Genomic DNA, 24,417 nt, shown 5'->3' with positions numbered 1-24,417 from the left:
ATGAAATAGCATAGTAACAATAATGACCATTTATCATAAAAACTGACATCCCTTAAACATTCTCAAAATGTGGGATTTAAGTTATACCCATAATCTTAGTTTGGAGTCAGCTGGTTTGAGCTGGGTGACAGCTTTAAATGTTTAATTAACCTATATTTTTCATACCTGGGTTATAAAACACATATAAGCTTGCACTGGCTCCATTTTGTGCCCTCTAATGCAGAAGGAGGTCTTTAAATAATCAACTCAATGACTATTATTAAAATATTATGGTTCAGAAAATTGTTGTTCCATGTCCTTCTTTGTTTACTGTGCCATAATCCAAAAATAAAGTTATCAAGATAATCACAAGATCTTATCATCAGTCAGAAACTTTTGGCAACATATCAACCTGCTAAAGGTTAGTAATGTAGCCATTTCTTCCAGTGCTCATAGGTATCCAGAGCTTGATTCCTATCAGGGTCCCTATCCCTTTAAAGTGTAGGAAACTTCCATGACATAAGAGATAATTAAACACAAGAACTTCTGTAACAAAATCATTCCAAATATCTCTTCTATAAGTTCTGCAAGGAGAAAAGTTGAGTTATTAGGGATAATTAGTTAAATAAAGATAATTTACTATTGAATAAATGAATGTCCTTGAACCTTATAATAAAGACTGTCTCTTTATATGAGCCTGGATTTGTGGGTCATTACTCCCACAAGCTAACATTACCTATGGGAAGAGAGATGTGTCACTAGAACCACAAGCCTCCTACCACAACATTCAACTATCTGTCCCATAATAGAAATTTAATATTTATTGTACAAAATCATCAATGATTTAATGAATTCTATCATTTTCAATAGAATCTCAGCCAAACTAGGCATCATCAATTCCTAATTCAGTAAATTCTGAAATTGTTGCAAGACATTCTGTTATCCCATACTATCTAAAAGATACCAAGTTCACTTATATAATGAAGGGAATGTGATCTAGGAATAGAACAACCCAGGTCCCTACTCAGGTCAGCCCTCAGCTGCTATGAATGCCAGTGCCTTGCATAAATCTTTACAGGCTTTGTTTCCCCTTTCAAAACTGAAATGATAACTGCCATTTCCCAGATGTGACTGTGCATCAGATGAGTCTGAATCACAGTCAGCTAAGGCCAGAAGTGACATTAGAAACCAGAGTTAAGATTTTTTAAAAATGAGGAAACAAAGGCTCCAGAGGTTAATGATTTGCACAAGATCAAAGAGTAGATAATTGGAAAGCTGAATTGGAAACTATTCAAGATAATTAAATATATTATTGCATTGTATAGCAATTGCATTAGGCTTGAAAAGGACTGTAGAAAAAAAATACTTTCAAGCAATAGCAATAATGAATTCCATTATCATTGGAAAGTGTCTCTTTTGTTTAGAGACCCTAGAAATCACCTAGTCAGATATCCACCTATAAAAGATGAGAACCTCAGAGTACAGTAACTTGAGTGAGAACTGAGGTCTCCATCTTTTTTTAAAAGTCATTTTATATGTAAAAATATTCCATAAATTATAAAGGGCTTTAAAATGTAAGTGGTGTAAATAAAATTTAAGATAAATAATTACTGTGCATAGATTTTGAAAGTGCTGTAATTAACTGGGAACTATGTGGATTACTGATACCTGTGATTTTTTTTTTTTTTGCATTATTTATTTTTGGTGTGGAGTATTTAAAGAGTAGAATAGTTCACTGTTTTTGTCTAGATCTGAAGATCAGGACTCAAATTTGGTTAAGATGATGAATTAGCTTTTGAAGTCAAAAAGGACTTTCTCCCGAAATTTTATGGTAGAGTTCAGGGCAAAAGTACTGTCATTCACAGTGTATATGTGTAAATGTAACACTGAGAATTATAGTCTGACCATAAATATTATTGAGATCTCAACTGTACATACAACCTGGTGTGACCCCAAGCAGATTACACATTAGCAGTAATAAAACTATAGATGCATCCTAACTTAAGGAAATTGATGAAGTTTATACCTTGGGAGTATTTTCCAAACTATTTTTAACCTTACTACATGTCTGTACTGTTACCAGATTCATACTGGTAAAATAGACCTTGACCAGGGAGCTCCATTTTGAGAATCCTTAGTGTCCCTCCTGTATGCATACTGAATAAACTCTTTTGGTCTGTCTGCTGCTTTATCCCAAAAATACTCTCCAAGGAGTTGCAGTAAAATAAAATGAGAATCAGATACACCTAGAGTCTAATTCTAGCTTCACCATTTACTGGCTATGTAATCTTGAACAAGATCCACAGATAGTCCAAACCTCAAGTAAGTGAAAAAATACAGGCTGGGTCAGGACTCCATGTAATGCTTGGTCCCAAAATTTATGACCAGACCTTGAGAATGTCAATGTACCTGGTGATGAGAAGAGTGATCACAAGGAGGAGGAGGAGGAAATCACACACAGGCTCCAGGCTTCCCTGTGTTGCCTTGGCAACATGGATTTTCAGTGGTAAGGAATGTCCCTCATTTCTACCTTAGAAGCCTTACAAAGTTTTGAAGACACATTTCAATCCTACCTACTATGGTCTAACATAAGCCATACTTCTTCCTCATGATGAAAATGACTAATAAGTATCCCTGACACTCAAGGGGGCCCCTTTACCTGGAAGAAAACATGTTGGATACCGCTGAACATGCCACAGAGATACCTGATGTTTGTGCCTGTGCCTTTTCTTCTAGAAACCCTAAGGTATCTGAAAGTGTGAAACAGTATGGTGTATATATGTTCGTGTATGTACATATATATGTTAAAATAGTCCTCCAAAATTCTTCAGCAGGCTGTTAAGTCATCTTACACCCAGTTTAAAATCTAGAACCTTTGATTGCTGAGGGAATCATTTTTTCCCGCTCAAGTCACATTTTCCCACACACAATTAAGGACAAAAATAATTAGAGGAAGCTCTGTTCAAATTGAAGGGGAAATGTATTAAAAGTTATTCAATTTCTATTCTATGGTAGGAAGAACCAAATTACTTTTCTAAACTTACCAAAGAACATTAAAAACTTTGAAGTTTCACTTTACGTGCCACTTAAATATTTACCCATTACTCATGTGATCACATCTCACGTAAACAATCTCTTTCCAAGCATGTAGAAAAAGTGATTATTTTCAGTGACACATCTGATGGGATCTAAAACAATTTGCTTCTCTGTAGATGTCTATGTGTGTACATGAAACTTACGGTGCCCAGGTCTATGATGAAGCAGTCACCTTTGTTGAAACTGTCCCAGCTGAGGGGGACTTCCGTGGCCCTGACCACTCTCCGACCCTTTACGTGTAGGAGCCTCTCCGCTGACAGGTCATTGGTAAGAACGTGATTTAGTCCAGATGCCACACCTCCAGCCTGATCGGAGGAAGAAGACACAACACAAAACAGAGAAAACTGATGAAAACAGGGCAAGGTATAATACCACTGTTGTCTGTGTCCAACTGTGCCTCAAGGGCCAGGATAAAATAGTCACCTAAGTCCATGTGAAGAGTTAAATATGGAGAGAGTTCCTTGGTAAATCAACAGATTTGTTTATTTGTTTGCTCCCTTTGTTCTTTCTGTTTTAATAACTCTATTTAAAATTGCAAATATTTACTGAGAACCTTCAGGGCAGAAACCCTGATGCAGAAACAAAAAGAAAGGGTGGTAGTTCTTGCCCTTTGGGAACTCCCGAGTGATTTCCAAATCATTAATGAGTGAGAAGACAAAAAGATATCAAGGAAGAAAGTGACAGGAGGCTGGAAAAGTCAGAGGGAACAGGCATAGATGACAGCAACAGAGAACAAGCGCCCCACATTCCCACAGTTGCAGTTAGGACAGAGAAGGGGACAGGGAGCCAGCCAGGGATGTGCTGCTCCTATGCAGGGAGGATCCTTGCTTTTATGTTTAAAACATCAAATTTCTTCTTCATTTTCTAGTAAACAGAGCTTACCAAATATGCTAAGACTGAATATTTTTACCTTAAGTTAGGAGAGATACAGTATCTGATTGCACATCCCCAATCAAAACAAAACAATATGACACCATTGAATTTGGGAGATGCTAAAGAAAACAACATATACTGTATTAACTACATCTTCTTGCATTATTCACAATCATCTTTTCATTTATCTTTTAATTTTTTAATTAAATGTTAGGAACCATATTTACTTCCAGAATTGATTATGAAGTAATATGCATAATTAAGAAGTATTATAAACAAAACTCTGCCATTGATAGATTAGGCTTCCCACAATAATGGTAAGAAAAATTGGCTATATTAAGTAATCTATAGAAGAGTCCAATTTTCAAATTGATCATATAAACATATACAGTAAATGTAAAATAAGGGGCTAATTTGCATATGTAGTTCCTTGCACATTCCTTAAATTTACATGTACTTTAAATTTCTACCATTCTCCAAAAATAGGCCCTCATGAATAGAAAGGTTTTGTTAGAATAGGCTAAATGTGATTCAGGACAATTATAACCTCAAATTTAAAAAAAAAAATGCATTATGTGGAGAGCAGAGGATAGAACAGCAGTGACTGAGATTGGGGATCTCTGATGACCTCACGGCTGTGACATGCCTGGTACCTGGGAATGTTTCTGTGCAAGGTCACAGGATGCTTAGCTGCTGTGGCAGTGCCCTGCATGAGGAGGCTCTGTGCAAGAGTCCTATCAGCTCTGACCTTGATCTCAGGCACACAGCTCCTGGGAATAGAGGAATTCTCATGCTAGACAACTACAATGTTTCGCCAGCTCCTCTTCTCCTGTTCCTGCCCACTTTACAGTAATTTTTAACAATGGACTCTCTTGAAAGTCACACAAAACTCCTAACATTGCACTTTGCAACTGTAGATTGCAACTGTGGAAAAGCTACATAGATGTCCTAGTTTCTGTAACTTTCCTGAATACAAAGAATAATGGTTGCATAGTCTTTAACCTGATAATGAGACATACATAAATAAAGACTGCTGGCATTACTCTTTACATCTGCATCTCCATCAGAGAGCAGAGCTTCACCTGATCCCAGCTTAATCTTCAAGATATGTGTCTGAGAATCTTTATTTTCCAATCCCCCTTCGCCCCTCGCCAGATCTGAGAGTTTGGTCGCTCTGGTCAGGGCAATATAATAATATCCTAGTCCATAATTTTGCAAAGTTTGCTACATTTCTTGACTGAACAAATTAAGTATTATGTAATAAAATAAATACAAGTTTTCACCTACACACTACTGTTTATGGCCATTTTGTTTTTTAAAATAAGTAAAAAGTCATGATCTGAGCTTAAAAAATAGAAAAGTATACTATGATCTGGAAAAAATGTTATAAAATATAGAGTAGACTTGGACTGAGGATAGACACATAACATTCAGGCTAAAGTCTTAGGGGGAATCATGAATGATATGTATTCTGAAAATGTACCATTATTTTTAAAAATACTCTTGTCTCTAATATTTAATGCTACAAAGACACAAAGGAAAAAACATGCTGCGTATATATCTGTGTCAGATAGTAATTCTATGAATACTGTTTGAATTAATGCTAGAAACTTCCAGTCCTTTTCTGCTTTCATAAGACAGAATTCAAGCAGAGTGGATCACCCTCCATATCAGTGGTACTATAAACGCAGGCTTGCCAGCTGACAGATGTCTGATGGTCCCTATTTACCATCATGACTGCAAATGGGATCTTACTGTGCTTGAGAAAAGTATGTTAACCAGAAATTTAACATAAGGGAGCAGTGGTAAGTAATATAACCCCTTCCCAGATCCCAGAAGACCTCAGCAAGAAATGACCCAAGTCAATGAAACGAGACAGGAAGATGATCTTAGCATTTTCTAACTGAATCTTTACATTGCATGTGGCAACTTAATATGACTTCTGTAGACTAGGTAATGGCAGGCTTTGTCAAGTTTTTTCCCAGTCCAAATAGACAAATAAACTGTTTCAGAAGGTAACCTTCAATTAAAAGTTTTTCCTGGCATATGATCATTGACTTATGTTGAGAGCATCTGAGTATAATGATTACTAGCTTATAAGCACTGAAGTCACATGGACACCCAGGCACACACTAGCTATGAAACCTTGGTAAGCCTCTTTGAGCTTTGCTTTATCTTAAAGGGGAGTAATGGCGGAAACTGTACCATATAAATGTTTATATTAAATTAGATAATATACATAAAGTGTGATTAACCTATTCTTGTAGCTAATATTGGGATGAAATTCAGCATAACATAATCATCTTTGCTGTTCTGGGTGAGTTATCTCTGCTGCCACATTTCTTATCAAGTATTGTTGCAACTGCATATATTCACATGTGTACAATGTCACTGCTGATAAAATAGTCAACTACTTTTCTTGATAATAAATTTGACCTCCATTTGCAAACATCCTCTTTCTGAAAACTGTGGATCTGTGGTGGTTTGAATTATTAGAAGATAATCATCCAATGACATTACTTTTATCAGGTCTACTTTTGAATATATATCCAGAAATTTTATTTCAAAGGTCAATAGCCAACAGGATTAATAATGTCCTAAGTCCTTATTGATCATATAGTGTATAGGTGTTTACTATTTAATTTAATCTTAAATCTTACAACACCCCGAAGAGGAAGCTATTATTATACTCATTACACATTCCAAGGAACCAAGGACAGAAACCTTAAGCATTTGCCCTGAGGCAAACAAGTCTTAAAGGAAGAAATGGGTTCACAACTAGGACAATGATACAGCACCTGGTCTTAGTAACTATAAGTCCTTGCTTATTTCAAATGTTGGGTTCATTAACATGAGGGGAGTTTCAGGATCATTTGACATAAACCAGAGGAACTCCTATGAATTAAATAAAATGAGATGTAATCATCTCCTATTTGGAGTGGCTCTTAACCACTATAGTGAAATAATGATTTCAAGAGAGATAGAAGAACTTATAGTAGTTATACTGATCTCAATGGTATGACAAAATATTCAACAAGGCTCTAATCAGGTTAAAGTAAACCCGACATCTTAATAGGTAAAATAATATATATTCAAATACCTGGTTTAGCTCTGAGGTTTCAGGTCTTCACCAGGGTGATACACTCAGGGGTGGGCAATAATGGGGTGTATAAAGCACCTGGTAGAGCATGTATTTTTATGAAAAGGCTTCTTTCTGGGGTGCTTGTCTGGGAAGGGTGTTATGGTTTGAATATGAAGTATCCCTCAAAGACACGTGTGTGTTGAAGGCTTATTCCTCAATTCACCAATGTTCAGAAGGGGGTCTTTGGAAAGTGATTTGGTCATGTGGGCTCTGATCCCATCCATGGATTAAACCACTGATGAATTAATAATTTGATGGCATTACGGGAGGTGGTGGAAATTTTAGAAGCTGGGACCTCGTTTGAAGAAGCAGATCACTGGGGCCATGCTCTGGAAGGGTATCTCTTGTCCTCAGCTCCATCAGCATAACACACACTCTCTCTCTGCTTCCTGGCAGCCATGAACTGGGCAGCTGTCTTCCACTACAAAGTAATGGAGCCAGCAGGTCATGGACTGAAACCTCTTCAAACTGTGAGCTAAAATAAATCTGTCTTCCTCTAAGTTGTTTTTCATGGGCATTTGTCACAGCAATGAAAAACTGACTGATATAGAGGATATGTCTCATACTTTAACTGAACAGGTATTTGTAGAAAAAAGAGGGGAATGTTGAAGGGTGACTAATCTGTAAAGGTCACTGGGAAAATTTTTGGAACAAACCATAGTGAAGGGCATAGAACTATTTATTGATTTTTATTTGTTTCATAAATAAAGCAAACTGCTATTTCAGGCCAATACACATAAATTATTTGGGTTCATGTGTAAGCATGTGCATCTGAGTCTGTGTGGCTAAACCTCAGATATTTTCAGCTCAATGGTTTCCCTTTTATCATTTCTAAGATTGAACAACACCACTGGGGGAATATGTGTATAGTTCTTCGCAGTAACTGAAATTATAATTGTATAAGGTGGTCCCAAGAAATTCATATTCTGAAGGCTTGGATTTACTTGCAACAAATTCAGAGATTCTCCACAAGAGCAAAAATGAAAATGGTTAAAATGCAAGTTACCCATATTTAATTATTGAAATAACTTTACAAAATATTAAAGGGCTTTCTTGTCAAGATACTACCAAAAGATCTCCTTAAAAATGAACCTCTCAAAATAAATTCAGTCTGAATAGTATTAAAGCTCACACCATCCATTCCACAAACACTTATTGAGCACCTACTATGTGTCTGGCAGGTAGTAGGAATATATCAGTGAACAAAACAAATTAAAACAAAACAAAAACAAAAAACCCTGCCCTCAATGAACTTTCATTTCATGAAGACGTGAGGTATGCATGAACAGGAGGAGAACCTGTTTGAAACTGTCATAAAGGAAACTGTCTCAAAGAGGTGCTTACCTTGTACTTCAGACCTCCTTTGAAATAGCCAACAAAATCCGTAGACTCATAGCCTTGCAGTTCTCTGCTCTGTACTGGCTTGCCCCCCAAATAGTCGTCCATCTGCACAGTGAAGATGGCGGCCGCTGTGCTCTCATCCTGGGAGCATTCCTTTCCTGGAAGTAGCAAAGGACAGCACCTCAATTTTCAGGCAAGGAAAAGCATTATAGCATACTTTTTCTTTTTCTTTTTTTTTTTTACTTGGCACAGAGGATTGAACCAGGGGTGTTTTACCACTGAACATCCCCCATCCTTTTTAATTTTGATGTAGAGACAGAAGCTCCATAAGTTGCTGAGGCTGGGCTCAAACTTTTGACCTTCCAGCTTCAGCCTCCCAAGTTGTTGGCACTGCAGGTGTGTGCATCCACGTATGACAGACTTTCTGGTGTGAAGAAAGTCAGAAACCTTCCTTCCAATTATAGGTCAATGCAACAGTCATCTGCAGAAAGATCTCTAAGCAGAAACAACACATAATATATTATTTGGCTCATAGCTACAAACATACTTTAGCTCTTGCTTTTTCCAATTCCTTTAAATAGTTTTTAAAGAAAACACTGCCATGTGAATATACTTGAGAAAAATACAATAATGTATTTTAGTAAGATTTAGAGAAGCATTCATTTGGTACCAAGTCAAGAAGATCTTGCTAGGAATATATTCTGCAATTTATTTAGCCTTTAATAGCATCAAACTCCAGTCTTCCAATAGGTCACTACGTTAATGTGAAGAATATGAACATCATGGGACATAATGAAATATCTTCAAGAAATGGAGTGGTCTTTAAAACAAGAAAAAAATAAATGTAACTGGAACTTACACCTATTTTTGAGTGTGTGTTCCCATTTCACTATCTTGTTCTTTATGTTTGTATGAAATAATCAGTCTCTGAAGGAAAAGACAGTGTAAAGGATCTTGCATACTAACATTCATTAAATTTTCATGTACTTGATATCGTTGCAGGAATTTAGCACCCAAAGTACACATAATTTTCCCTAATACAGATCCCATCCAGGCAACCTCACTGAGATCAAAATGACAACTTCTAAGAGTCAATGTCTGCAGTGTATTGGTCAGAGCCAAGACAATCCCAATAACACAAATTCTATTTTTTAAAAAACACTTCAAACTCTTAAATCTGAGTTGTTTGAAAAACATAAGTGATTCTAGAAATAATAACTAAATTGATATATTTATGGTATCCTTATTATGGGTCAGACAGTGTTACCATCTTACATAAATGATCTTCAGTCCATTGTCTGTCATGTTCCAAGGGAGGAAATGGAGGCCTAGAGAGGTTGAGAAACTTCTGTGAGGTCATAAAGTGGGACCTTTGGCAGAAGAGGACCCAGACAGGTTTGTGTACTGGAAGCACAGGCTATTAGAAAGTACATTAGTGAATACGTTTCTTCAGAGGGTCAACATTGCAGCATATAACACAGGCAATGATTTCTCAATAGGACCTCTAAAGCTCAAGAAATAATGCGAAGAGTTAATATATGGGAAGGCATCAAGTTAAAAAGTTTCTGCACAGCAAAGGAAATGAATGAGAAGAAAGAACCTACAGAATGATAGAAAATCTTTGCTAGCTCTTCTTCTGACATAAGATGAATATCCAAAGAATATAAAGAACTCAAAAAACTTAACACCAAAAAAACACAAGTAACCTAATTAGTAAAAGGACAAATAAACTAAACAGATACTTTTCAAAAGAAGAAATGCAAATGGCCAACAAACATAAGAAAAAAAATGTTCAACATCATTAGTAATTAGGGAAATGCAAATCAAAACTACACCAGGATTTCATCTCACACCAGTCAGAATAGTAGTCATCAAGAATACAAACAATAATAAATGCTGGAGAGGATGAGGAGAAAAAGGAACACATTTACACTGCTGGTTGAGTTGTAAATTAGTATAATCACTATGGAAATCAGTATGGATGTTCCTTAAAAGACTAGGAATGGAACCACCATATGATGCAGCTATACCACTCCTCAGTATTTATCCTAAGGAATTAAAGCCATCTCTACTGTAGAGATACATGCAAACCCATGTTTATAGCAGCACAATTCACAATGGCCAAACTATGGAATCAGCCTAGTTGTCTACTGACAGACAAATGGATAAAGATAATATGGAATATATTCACAATGGAGTTTTATTCAGCCATAAAGAAAAATGAAATTATGTCATTTGCAGGAAAACGGATGGAACTTAAGACCATCATGTTAAGCAAAATAAGTCAAACTCAGAAGCCAAGGGTCATATGTTTTCTCTCATATATGGAAGCTAGAGAGGAAAAGGGAAAAGAAAGGTGGCAAGGATCACTTGAAGACCAAAGGAAGACCAGCTGAATAAAGGAAAGAAACCAGAGGGAGGGAGAAGGAAAGAGAAAGGAGTAATACTGGGAAATGATATTGGCCAAATTATACTGTTATATTGTGTACATGTACAAATACGTAATGACAAATCCAACCATTATGTACAACTATAACACACCAATAAAAAATCTAGGGGGGGAAGAACGATATGCTTCTTACATTCTGACTCTCATTAAGTAGTAAAATTTTGTGGTGATTAGAATATATTAATGTCTCCCGTGGATAACTGATGCATAAAAATTTAGAAGCCTCCACAATACAATATTCATCTGATCACCCCAGTTGAAAGTATTTACCAAAACTGAAGAAAGAAAAATCGATCAGTTATTTAAAATAGAAACAATTGAATTTCTTTACAATTCCCATCTCAAGCTTGAAGTCAACCTGTGTAGCAGGATCTTCTCAAGAAAAAAATTCAGCAGCTAGAAGAGTACTTCATATAACAATTTTGTTGAACTATCTATGGTCAAAGATAAGTATTTAACACACATAAAAAAAGCCACACACACATGTATTTTTCTAATTCTGAGAATAATAATAAAGATATAGATGTAGATTTTGTACAGAGATCCTTTAAAAGAGAATCTTAAATCAAATATCAAAGGTGTTAAGGATTATGTATTCAGCATAAATATTCTTACTTGACTACAAGTTGAAACCTGAATCTCTTTTCAAAGATGTAAATGGATAGGCATGAAGTTAATGAATGAACAGGAAATAATTAAATTATGCTCTCATTTGCTGATGTTTATGTACTGTGGTAAACCAGGGGAAATCAGTATAAGTCAGAGTCCTTTCCTGAAAAAGGTTGAACAGTCTTAACAAAGCCACTATCAGCCTCCGAATGTGAATATTAGCATCAAATTCTATTAGCATAAAATCCTAGCAAGTGTTCAGAAACAGGAATTTGTGTATGGATTATGCTTATAACTTCAATTGATTTTCCCTGTGAATTCTACTTATAACTTAATTTGTTGCTTCCCTATATATATTATGTTGTATTATATTACTTTATACTTTGATACATTATGTACACATATAGTAAATCTCCAAAATTTGTTTAGGGGAATGTGATGATTTTATAAATAAAACAGACTAAAAGAGAGATTTAAAAACTAGATTAGTACAACATTCGTGATTTTTAAAAAATGCATGCCACATTAGGAATAGGTGCGAACATACTTACCCTGATAAATAGCACCTACAAAAGACATAAAGTTATTTAAAGGTGAAGACTGAATGCTTTCCTCAAAAAATCAAGAACAAGGCAAGGATGTCCACTCTCACCACTCTTAATTCACCACAGTACAGGAAATTCTAACCACCGCAGTAAGGTAAGAAAAAGAAACAAAAGACACAGGAATTGGAAATGAGGAAATTTTTAAAATGTCTTATGTAGAGACAATAGGATTATTTACACAGTTAATTCTAAGGAATCTACAGAAGCCCTCCTAGAATAATAAGTACATTCGGCAAGATAGAAGAATACAATATAAGTCAAAAAGTCAGTCACATTTCTATATAAGTCAAAAAGTCAGTCACATCTCTATATAAAAACAATGAAAATTAAGAAACTGAAATTTAAAACATAATACCATTTACAATTAATTTCTCCAAAGAAACTACAGTGCTTAAGTGTGTATTCAACAAAACATGTATGGGAACTATATGCTGAAAAATTTTTAAATGGTGGTGGAAAAAAAAAACAGGACATAAACTTTGGATGGTGTAGAGAAAAACAGGGTGGGAAGGGATGGGGGAAGGAAAGATAATAGACTGAGACAGACAGTATTACCCTATGTACATGTATGATTACATGAATGGTGTGAATCTACATTGTGTACAACCATAGAAATGAAAAGTTGTACCCCATTTGCGTACAATGAATGAAAATGCAGTCTGTAAAAATAAAAATTTTTTAAAAAGAGGACATAAAGAAGTGTAAAGCCACAGTAATCATGGACTGGAAGATTCAAATTAATAAAGATGTCAATTCTCTCAAAATTAATCTACAGGCCTAATGTTATCCTTACCAAAATCACAGTAAGATGTATGAGAACATATATAAACTTATTATAAATTTTTTTAAAGTTTCCATTTATATGGAAAGACAGTGGCCCTGGCATAGCTAAAATAACTTCAACAAAGAGGCATAAGGCAGGAAGAAGAAATTATTCATGAGGAATCACTCTACCAGGATTAAGGTCTACCATCAGCTGCAGTAATAAAGACAGTGTGGGATTGGTAAACAGACTGTTGTCCCTAACAGCATTTTGTTAAACTGCAGAATGGCTTAGTGTTGTATAGTATACAGTACTGCACAGAATATTACAACCAAGATAGTAATGTTTATACAATCCGCCTAATTTATTTTCCAAGTTTTACTTATACTGATTGATGTGTTTATGTGCATTTAGTTCTATATAACTTTATCACATTTGTAAATTCATATAGCTGCTTCACAGTCAGGATCCTATAGAGTTCCATTAATGAAAAGATCCCTCGTGTTGCCTGTTAATTACTCCATCCATCTCCTGCCTGCATCACCCCCCTTCCTACCGTATTGTTAACCTCTGGCAACAGCAAATCTAAAATTTTCTCATTTCCAAATGTTATATACATGGACTCACACAATACAGAACCCTTTTTGCATTTTTTAAAAACAGCATAATTCCCTGGAAATTCATGAAAGTTGCTGTGTATATCAGTAGTTTGTTCCTCCAATCTAGGTATCTGTCAACAAATGAATGGATAAAGAAAATGTGGTATATATATATACCACATATGGCGTTTTACTCAGTTGTAAAGAAGAATGACGTGATATCATTTGCAAGAAAATGGATAGAATTGGAGAACATCATGCAAAGTAACATAAGCCAGCCTCAGAAAGTCAAGGATTGAATGTTTTTTTTTTCTCATATGAGGAAGCTAGAGAGAGAAAGAGAAAGAGAGAGGAAAAAAAGCGGGGGGGGGGGGGAGAATCTCACAAAAATAGAAGGGAGGCAAATAGAATAGAGAAAAGGAATAGAGATAGAGAGAGGAGAGGAGGGTACGGGAAAATATTGGGAAATGAAATCTACCAAGTTATACCATGTCTGTATACTCTGATGAATATGCCACAATGAATCCCTGTATATATACCTATATGTAATTATAATGCACTAATTAAAATAACAAAAATAGAAGGGAGATCAGTAGATTATAGCAAGTAGATGATAGAGGGAGGAAGGGAGGGAAAGGGAGGGTACAGGGGAATGAGATTGATCAGATTATGTTATGTGCATGCACGATTACAGCATAATGAATCTCATCATTATGTATAATTTTAATACACCAATAAAATTTGAAAAATAATTTGTTCCTTTTTGTTGGTATAGATATTTCACAACTTGTTTAACCAATCACCTGTTGAAGGGTATCTGGCTGACTACAGTTTCTGGCTATTCAAATAAAATAAAACTGCTATGGGCATTTTTGTTTTGTCTTGTTTTGTTTTGTTTGTTGTTTGTTTTTGCTATGAGCAGTCATGTATAGGTTTTTGCATGAAAATAAATTTTTACCCCCCAGAATAAATGCCCATGAATGCAGCTGCTGGGTCATGTGATAGTTGCTTGTATTGTGAAAAAAACTGCCAAACCCTTTTCCAGAGTGCTATATACCACTTTACTTTCACCACCCCATTTTGTGTTGTATAAATTCTGTGTATTGTATGTTATAATCCAACCCTTCTCATTCTCAGTGCTTTGCACAAGGCCTAGCAGACTAGGAATAACAAAAGTGCACGTTACTTTAAACTATATTTAAGTAAAGTTTAAAACTGGCAAGGAGAAAAGGTGAGGGAGGTATGCGTAGCATAGGTCAGGGATATGACAGAGGGCAGCTTTACCATTCCAAGCCTTGCTCACGGACTTGATGCCATAAGGATCTAGACACAGAAGGTAGACACACCTGCTAGGTACAAAGTTGAAATGTTTAAGAAAGACTAAAAGACTAACAGAAAAACTTATAAATTGCATGCGACAATTTCTTACTTTCCTTACATTTAAGTACATGATGGTAATGAAAGGAGGTAGGTGAAATAATCTGAGTTGCCATGGTTTAAGAGAAACATTAAGGATGTTTCTATTAAACCTGGAAGGATGCCCCTCCCTCTGTCCTCCATCATTTTAGGTCTCATTTCTTGTTTTCCCTCTTCTTCCTCCTACCTCACCTGTTTCTCATTTCTATATTGTGTGTCTTTTTCTTCCTAGTTTGACTTTAACTTCACTTTTTTTCCTTCCAATTGATTTCCTGATTTCCTTTAATCACACTTTCTTTTCCCCTGAACTTTCAGCTCTCCCTCCTGGAGCTTTCTCTTGGTTTGTCTCTCTGATCAATCCTCATGAATTTACCTTAATTTAGTTCTTGGACTCTTAGATGGATGTAGTTTGCTTAGGGAATTAAAGTAGGAAAAGCTGCTGGACAATTCCCTCTGGAAGTTTTGTTGCCTATTTTACTCTAAGCTTTTCCACCTCCCCATGATTTTCTCTTGGCAAAAAGAGAGGCAGGGGAGAGAGAGAGACAAAAGACAGCATGCACGTGCAGGGCAAGCACTCTACCACTAAGCTACTTACTCAACCCTTTTTTAAAATTTTATTTTTGAGACAGGGTCTCACTAAATTCCCAGGCTTAAATTTGGGATCCTCCTGCCTCAGCCTCCTGAGTACTGGGACTATAGCATGTGCCACAACAGAGAGCTTCTATTCTGTTTTTGAAACTGGTGAGCACTAAATGAATGATTGAGAGTTGAACCCTACAAAATGGAAGTGATTAAAGAAGGGAATAGTTGGATAAGTAAGGAATTAAAACCTTGTGCTCAAAGCCCACTTGGCAACTTCTGACAAAGCCAAACTTAACTGCAGTGCACAGCAAGATGTGGAGTTCTTTTACATTTTAATTCACCCAGATGGCAAATGTGGCATTTCAGACACTGATTCATTCCAGATCCCAGAGCCAAGTTCTGGATGCAAAGACCACAGTGAGGACATCATTCATTCATTAATAGAGATTATGTACCAAGATTTCTGCATTTTCTGGTGTAAAATATCAATAGACCACTCTGCAGCGTAACAGTATAACAGGAATAGCGACATCTCACTGGGGAACCAAATGTGTTTGGAATTCCCATTTAGCCTCCTCAACCACCTCAAGCAAGCACAAAACTCTAACGCCCAGAGCAGTAATGAAAAGTGCAGTCTTCCTCAGCAGAGTTCTCATTTCCCCAGTGTCTGCTCCAGGTGTTTACTAATGTTCAGAAAGTCACTTCTCAATGTTTTCTATTGTTTCTTAAAATATTCAGATGTTAGAAATAGAAATGTTGGCTTTCAGAGACTTAGAAACATGTGGTTTTGTGCATTTTTCCCAAGGTCAAGAATAAAACTGAAACTAAAGAAACACAAGTTCGAGGGGGACAAGGTAGCTTTAAAAGAGGGCAAAAAGTCTCAAATAATCAGCATGTTGTTAGACAGGGTGTGCCCACTGGCACAAGACCTCACAGGGAGAGAGGCTGGACATTCAGGATGTTTACTAGTAAAAGTAGAAGGTAGAAAAAGTAGAACACACAAGGCCCTAGTGTCCTGAAAACATGGCATGAATGTACTCCAAAATAATTACTACTCCTGAAGCCGCTGTTCTGTTCCACGCTGTGTCCTTGTTATAAATCAATAATAAATTTATAAGAACAAAGCAGTCCATCTAAATAAATAGCCATTTTGAAACCAGTTTTTTTTTTTTTGGTAGAGCTACATATTTATATAGATAACATTGGTATTTTTTTTTCCCAAACATGAGAACAGGGTTGTTCAGGGAGACTCTTGATTTAAAGTGGCCCAGAAGACTAATCCCCGCAATTAGTGGAGAAATAGAAAGCTGGTGCCCAAAGGCAACAAACAAAAATAATTTACTTAAAAAAAAAAAAAAAAAAAAGTCTTGCCAGCTACTGCTGATGCCCACAAACTTGCTTGACTTCATCTCCACCCTGACAGGGAATCCAGGACTGGACTTGTTTGAAGGTGAGCGGGACTTGGCCAACGTGAGTGTACGCAGAATCAGCGCCCCTGAGGTGCTGTGGGGTTTGGAGACTGGAAGGTGGAAGCTGGAGAAGCCCGAGGAACTAGCCCTAAAGTCTGGGAACTGGCTTGACAAAGGTCAAAGCCAGCGGGGTATATCTACTCCTGATTTCGTCTGCGCCCCGATTTGCCGTCGGCCAGGAGTTGGCTTTGGCCAGGAGAGGGTGACCAGTCAAAAAAGGGAGGTCTCTGGAGGGCGCGGCTGGCACTGCAAGTCTCCCGGCGTGCCCGATTTTCGGTCCCCTTTTCCTCCTAGCCCGCAAACCGCACTCTACTGCGTCCGCCCTTCCCCGACCTGGGCGCGCCGGGGTCCCGCTGCGAGCGCCCCTTACCGAGCCAGAAGTGCAGGCGGTAGGCGAAACCTCGGCTCGCCTTGGAGGTGTGCAGCACCAGGTAGGCATCCCCGACGTAGAAGTCTCCGTAAGCGCTCTGGGGCACCGGCACCAGCTCCAGCTTTTCGATCCTCCAGACCTGCAGCCCCGCCTGCTTGCCCGCCCGGGCGAACTCCTGGTGGTACAGCTCCTGGGCCATGGTTCCCGCACGCGATGCTCGGAGCGGCACAGGACCTGGCCTAACCTGGAGTATGACCCAACAGAGACCAGCAGAAGGGACCCTCTTCCCCGAGACTTTATAGGACTCGCCCTCGAGGGAGGCGGGGCCCGGACGCAGGCTGGGCTAAGGGCCCAGGCGCGAGCTGCTCGGGAGGAGTCGGTGGCTTCCCAGAGGTAGAGCAGCGCTGGCTGCCAATCCCACGCCCTTCACCAGAAGACGAGAGGATTGGAGTCTCAGAGATCTTGAGATTTGAAAGGAATTTATAGAAACTCCTGGAATGCCTCCTCCAAAAACCCGAAATCTGCCTGACAACCAGTGGGAGAGATAAATGATTAAAACTGCTTGACACCGTGCACCCCCAATTACTTCTGCGTTCCAGATGCGCCTGGAGCGGCAGAAGCGGTGAGGTTACGAAAGAGCGCCTTAGCTCTTACAGCGTCAAGTCAGTTTCCCCAGGAGTAGCAGTACCTGTTATTTCTGGCCATATAGAATTCTCCACTCATAACAAGGCTTTCTCTGCTGATAGCAGCACCTGCCGTTAGGCAGTAGAATTATTGGGCCACTTTGGCATTCCCCCCAAAATTTTAATGCATCTATGTTAAAATTCCAAACCATCCATTCCATCATTTCATTGACTGGTCTGTGCGTTTCTCTGATGACCCAAGTTTCTCTCTCTTTTGATCTTCCCAGTTTGAAAATACCATACAAAACAGCATGTCAGGTTTCTTGGAAAGGATAAAACCTGAAAGACTGGCGGTCCTACTCAGGGGACAGAGCTCTGCAAAACCCCTGGAGTTCAGGAACTGTGGTTAAGTTCTCTTGCCACCTGCCACCTTTGGCCAAGAAAATTACTGAAAAAAACAGCAGCCATACTCCTGGGATGTTCCCAGGCAGCGCTGTTTGTGACTATAATTTTATGCTTGACCTGACTTTTGAATTACCTATTCTAGCTTCAAGGTACTAATTTTCTCCTTGTTTTACCTACAGTTTATGCTTTAAAAGCATGACAAAGCACTGTGGAGTCCAGATGGAAAATTACTCTTTGTTTTGCATTAATTTAAAAGAAAACTGGTATGGCAAAGCTTTCTGTTATTTATAAAGCAGATCATTAAGTGTGTGAAGGATCAGAAAGCTGATTTTTATGCATGTAAATTTTCTTTCACTGTTTTCCGAATTGTCCCTGGGAGGTCCCTAATAATAAGTTCACAATTAAGTTTATTCTTTAACTGATTATATTTTAAAATACCCATTATGTGACCATGTTAAAAAATTCTCAGGTGGGCATAGTGGTTCATGCCTGTAATTCCAGTAGCTTGGGAAGCTGAGGCAGAAGGATTGCAAGTTCAAGGCCAGCCTCAGCAGCTCAGGAAGACCCTAAGCAACTAAACAAGATCCTGTCTCAAATTTTTAAAATTTTAAAGAGGGCTGGGGTTGCAGCCCAGTGGTAAAGTGTTCCTGGGTTCAATCCCCAGTCCAAAAAACAAAACAAAACAAAACAAAACAAAAAAACCTTTATTCTCTCAATCCAAGTTATTTGGCCGAGCTTTCTTCACTTAAGTATACTTCACTTTCATTTTTTTCCAACTAATACCTAGAGAAGATTCTGGTCTAGTGTGTCCCATGCAGCACTAAGAAATATTGTTTTATCTGTGTCACTGAACTGTTCTGTCTTGGTTTCCTTATCTATAGAGTGAAATCGCTTGTTCTTTTCCTCTCTTTAGGGGGAAAAATACAAGAACTGCTGCTCTGGATTGAAATAATTTAAAAATCAGATTTATCATTTAAATTCAGCTTCATTTAGTGAAAATTTCTTTCTAGAAGAAATGAAAAGAAACTTTGATATAGGTGAAAGTAAAATTCTTCTTCTGGCTGGGGGTGGGATTAGGGTAGAGCCAGTGAAACACATTCTTAGGAGGCAAAATTTAAGAAGGCACACATACAAAAATAACCCTCAACAATCAATGAATACCATTTCAAGGTATTATTTTTAAAAATCAGATTTAATGCAAAAGGTAATGATAAAAATGGCATTTCAATTCAAGGCAGTATTGTTGCTGGTGCTATACAGGGCCATATTGAAGTCAGAGGCAAGGAAAATATACTGATCCTGCCTTTACTTAGAAATTCTTTATATTTGGTTCACAATTTTGCATTACAATTATTTTAAAGCATAACATTGACATCCTATTTATCTTGATCACTGTTTTTTGTTTTGCCATCCCTTATGTTCTGTACCTGAGGCAAGTGCCTCACTCACTCTCTTGACCCTGGTCCTGTCCAGGCTAGGTGAGCTCCAGACTCAAACGTCTAACTTCCTGCAAGACATACCTACCTAATCAATACTGCCAAATTCAAGTTCAAAATTTTCTCCTAACACTATTCTATTTTTTTTTAATTTCATTAACAGCATCATTTAATCTTGACCTGACACTCCACTTTATCTTCACATTTGATCCACAGGACTCTCCAAAATATTTCTAGGGTCCATCCCTGGTCACCCACTTTTTTACTTCTACTCTGATTCCCATCCTCAATAAACATGCAGTGAAAGTGGAATTTAGTTTACACTAAGATTAAATCCTTGATCTTTCATTCTTCAGCTGATTGATCTTAGGCAAATTACTTAACATTATTGTACCTCAGTTTTCTCATCTGTAGAAAATGAATATTGATAGGAATTATTTTATAGAATTGTCAAGAGGATTAAATGGATAAATATATAAAACTTGGAACAGTACTTAACACATTGTAAGTAGCAATAAACTGAACTAACAATGATTACATTAACTTCTCTTAATCCAATTCAATAAGAATAATGTTTCCAGAATGTTTCCAGAATCTAGTTTGGATAGATTTCCTACCCCTCCACACACACAAAAAAAATTCCTCCAGCCCTGCACATGCACAGCCTACAATCCCAACTATTTAGGAGGCTAAGGCAAGAGGATTGCGATTTTGAGGCCAGCCCCAGCAACTTAGTAAGGCCCTAAGTAACTTAGCAAGACCCTGTCTCAAAATAAAAATTAAAAAGGGCTGGGGATGTGGCTCAGTGCTTAAGTGATTCAATTCCTGGTACAAAAAAAAAACAAAAAACAAATTCCTCCAAAACCATATGCCAATTGCCAATTTTCTTCTCTTTCTCTCTCCTTTCCCCACTTCCTAAAAGCTAAAAGTGAATAATTTTCTCCACTTCATGTATTGCCCTTCTTTCATGTCTACTGAAGTTTTCCTTATTCTTTACAGTCTAATCATCATTATTGCCTTTGATCGAGTAAATTTCATCATTCTCTGCACTCCCAACACTTTTTTTTTCCAATTCAAACTGTATCCAGCTTTATTAAAGATACTTTTTATAAACAATCATGGTATTTCAGGCAGGTCATGGGCAGACAATCCTTAACATTGAAACTCCTTTCTTGGATGGACTACCAAAATTAGAAAGTCACTATAAAACCCAACGAAGTCTCCATCTGATGCTCTGAATAGGGAAAGTTTAGGGTGACGGTTGACATTTCTCATTTAGCATATTAACAGCCCTTCAGGAGCCCACCCTGACTTTCAGGAAATGAAATGAAAATGGCAAAATTATTAATCTGAAGATCCACAATCTAGAAAAGGAACTTCTGCTCTTCTGAAGGACACTATCCCAATGATGTCACTGGAAAGTCCAGATTGGTAAAACCGATTGTTGGGAGTCAGGTCCTAATAGGTCTGAGTTTAGGGGAGTTAAGTCTATGCAATGGCAGAGAGGGAGAGGAGGTCATAAAGATGAATTTGAGTTTTTCATACCACAAGGTGTTTGTGCCAACACCTTGTTGTGGCTATGTGTGCCAACATCAGGGAATCTCAAGAGGAAGTCTCTCAAAACTAGCAGGGAAAGGTGTTTTCCCCCACAGCAATCCAGCTTTGGAGATATTCTGCTAGTGAGGTATGCTCCTTCCTCAGAAAACAACAATGAAACGTTCTGTGCTAACAACATAGCTTTAAAAAAAAAGTAAAACAAAATTTTGCATTTTTATAAAACTTGATAAAAAACAGTATTTCAAACTGTACAGTCACCAGAAGTACACAGTTATCAAAAATGCACACACTTTACTTGGCATCTCCAGCACCTTCAACTTTCTGTGTCTGGTCTGTTTTGACCTCTCCATTTTCTGCAATTATTCCTATCCTTGCCAGCATCAGCTTTCCCCTTTATCCCTTTGGGTACCTTCTCTCCCTTCTTTAAAGGGGCCTTTTTAGACTTGGATTCTGGCTTTGGAAGAACAGGTTCAGTAGACAGCTTTGTGGATCTCCTCTGTGGTCCGTCCTTCACCTCAGCTTTATCTCTGTTACCATCCCCTTCAGTCTTTCTCTTGGGCATGGTGGAGGTGCAGGCACTGGACCCGGGGATCAGCAGCACCAGGCTTTGATAAGTCCAGGGGTTGTTTTCGTCTCTTCTTCTCCCAACATTCTTGATATGCACTCACATTATAATAGTTACCACCCTCTGAAGTGTTCTGAGGTATATTTTCTCTCACCAGATTGTGGGCTCACTGAGAGACTTAATACGGTAATGCATGTTGAATATGCATGATTGGATTGTTAGTATGGGATTAAGTTACATTTTTCTTTCATCAGTTTACCAATCCTTTTAGTCCAGGAAGAAATAGCCAGCATGAATAAGTCTTTTCCCAAGAGTCGGGAGGATTGAGGCATGGGACTTTGTGGTTGCATTCAAGATCTGTGTTCTAGAGTATTAATGTTCAAGAAAAACATTTTGTAGTTTAATTCTTGAAGAAAAAGTCAAATAATATGATTGATTATCTGTGCCATTCATTAGAATGAGTTGGTAAAAATGATTGACTTCAAGTGATCTTCATTCCTCAACTCATAGAATCTCAGAGTTGAGAGCCATCTTATTTCTATCAATGCATCATGACCACAGGATTATTGCAACTTAACATTTATGAGAGACAGAAAGTCTACCTTTTTTCCTCCAGGGAAATGCTTCAAATGTGCTATTTATTTAGCTTCCTTTGGTTATAAGTAATAAAAATATAATTTAAAATACATTTCTTTTACTGGAAGTCCTGCTAAATTGTAAAAATTTATGTTTGATGTACCAAATGATTCGTGAGCATAAGCACAGAACCTGGAATCAGAAGACTTGAGCGTGGTGAGGATAAAAGAGATTACCTGTCGAAGCCCTAGGAGCACAATCAATAAACATGGTTAATCATCAGCAAGAGCCCTGAGCCCCAGTTCCTATCAAAGCTTGGTGATTAGAACAAAATTGTACTCTAGGGATGTGTATTTTCATCTAGTTAGCCCAGGGAAGACAGACCTTGTCTTTTTAATTCTCCTGGTTTTTAAAAAGTTTCAATCAGGATCTTGGACATTGCCCTTCATGAATGAGTTATTTTAATATTACCCATAAGACGATGAGTAGAAAGGCATAGTTCATGGTTCAGTAGTAAAGCAAAAGTTTTATTGATCTTAAATGTTTGCTGCTATAAAATATACATATATATTATATATATATATATATATATATATATTTTTTTTTTTGTAAACTAGTAGATTACCAAGGGTTGATCATCTGGCATGTTCCTCTTAATGCTATCGTGTATTATTGTTATTACACAGGCAATTGAAAATCCCTGTGAGATTACTGTGAGACAACATCATCATTTCTCTAGAAATTTGGATGTTGGAGAGTGATTTTAAACACAATAAAAATTAAAAAGCATGGTCTTGGATAGATTTATGATTTAAAATGATAACTTTAACTTAAGCTCAAGTTTTTGGAAATGGAGATCAGAGGTTTAAAAATATAAAATTCAGGCTAAAGCACCCTGAGATGGTAGCAGTTTTTTTTTTTTTTTTTTCCTTTTGTCTGGAATTTCTAACATCTATTTACTAATAATTACAATTAACCTTTTATTCAGTTTTTTTTGTTTATAGCCCTGGCTTTACCAGCTAAAGAGAAATAATTCCAGATTTTCAAGGAATATAGCAGCAATATTTGAATGCCAGAAGTGTGTGACATGGACCTATAGAATTCACACATGACCAAATTATCATTTTTTAAAATTATAAAATTTTTTTTAGTTGTCAATGGTCCCTTATTTTATTTTTATTTATTTATTTGTTTGTTTATTTATTTATTTATGTATTTATTTATTTATTTATTTACATGTGGTGCTGAAAATCAAACCCAGTGCCTCACACATGCTAGGCACCACTGAGCCACAACCCCAACCTTCCCCCGCCAAATTATCATTTCTATTGTGAAGATACGTACAAAAGTCAGGTTAATTAATTAACCTAAATCAAAAGGAAGGTTGTTTTCAAAAGTCGGAATTTGAGGATTTCCTTCTGCTACTCAGGTATCACTTCTATTAGCCAATTCTTCTCTTGACACCACATCCCCTGGCACAAGTTTAAATTGAGCAATTTGACTGGTATTCCTTTTACTCCTAGCTTCCCCTTATCTTGGAATTTTGAGGCTTCCCTGAAATCACAGTCTTCTCTGGACTATTCCAATTAACAGAAGAATTTTTTAATATATTTTATTTCACATATTTCAGAAAACACTGTATTTTGAAGCTGGCAAAAGAAATGTCATCACCTTCGTGTCTTCTCAGTACCTTTCCTAAAATGACAAGGATTAAAAATAATTGCTCAACAACTACTCCCTGGACTCCTGATAGTCACATTTCTAGCTGAAGCCCACTTTAGAAAGATGGGGAGCATTTTACTTCACTGAAGAAGTCTGGGGCACTGAGATACTTGAGATAGCTTTTAAAGATGAGCAAGAATTATTTTCATTTTCCAACTATTTTTTATTTTAATATTTTTGTGAAATTTTCAGGGTTTTTCCCTTTTTCTTTCTCTTTTTCTTTTTTTTTTTTTTTTTTTT

General features: G+C 37.1%; 1 protein-coding gene and 1 pseudogene across 1 annotated transcript in view; both read right to left on the bottom strand.

Moving 5' to 3' along the window:
* Scin (scinderin) overlaps positions 1 to 17,612 on the bottom strand; it is a 72,988-nt gene extending 55,376 nt beyond the window's left edge. The window contains exons 1-3 of the mRNA XM_047561533.1: positions 17,294 to 17,612; positions 8,435 to 8,589; positions 3,219 to 3,380 (exon numbers count right to left, since the gene is read on the bottom strand). Coding sequence (XP_047417489.1) covers positions 3,219 to 3,380; positions 8,435 to 8,589; positions 17,294 to 17,492 — 516 coding nt within the window. The 5' untranslated portion in view covers positions 17,493 to 17,612. The remainder of the gene's footprint in view (positions 1 to 3,218; positions 3,381 to 8,434; positions 8,590 to 17,293) is intronic.
* Positions 17,613 to 21,523: 3,911 nt separating this feature from the next.
* LOC124990957 (non-histone chromosomal protein HMG-17-like) lies at positions 21,524 to 21,876 on the bottom strand (annotated as a pseudogene).
* Between the last annotated feature and the right edge of the window lie 2,541 nt (positions 21,877 to 24,417).

Source organism: Sciurus carolinensis, chromosome 8 (assembly GCF_902686445.1).
Source record: "Sciurus carolinensis chromosome 8, mSciCar1.2, whole genome shotgun sequence".
NCBI lineage: Eukaryota > Metazoa > Chordata > Mammalia > Rodentia > Sciuridae > Sciurus > Sciurus carolinensis.
This window is presented reverse-complemented; position numbering and strand designations above follow the sequence as displayed.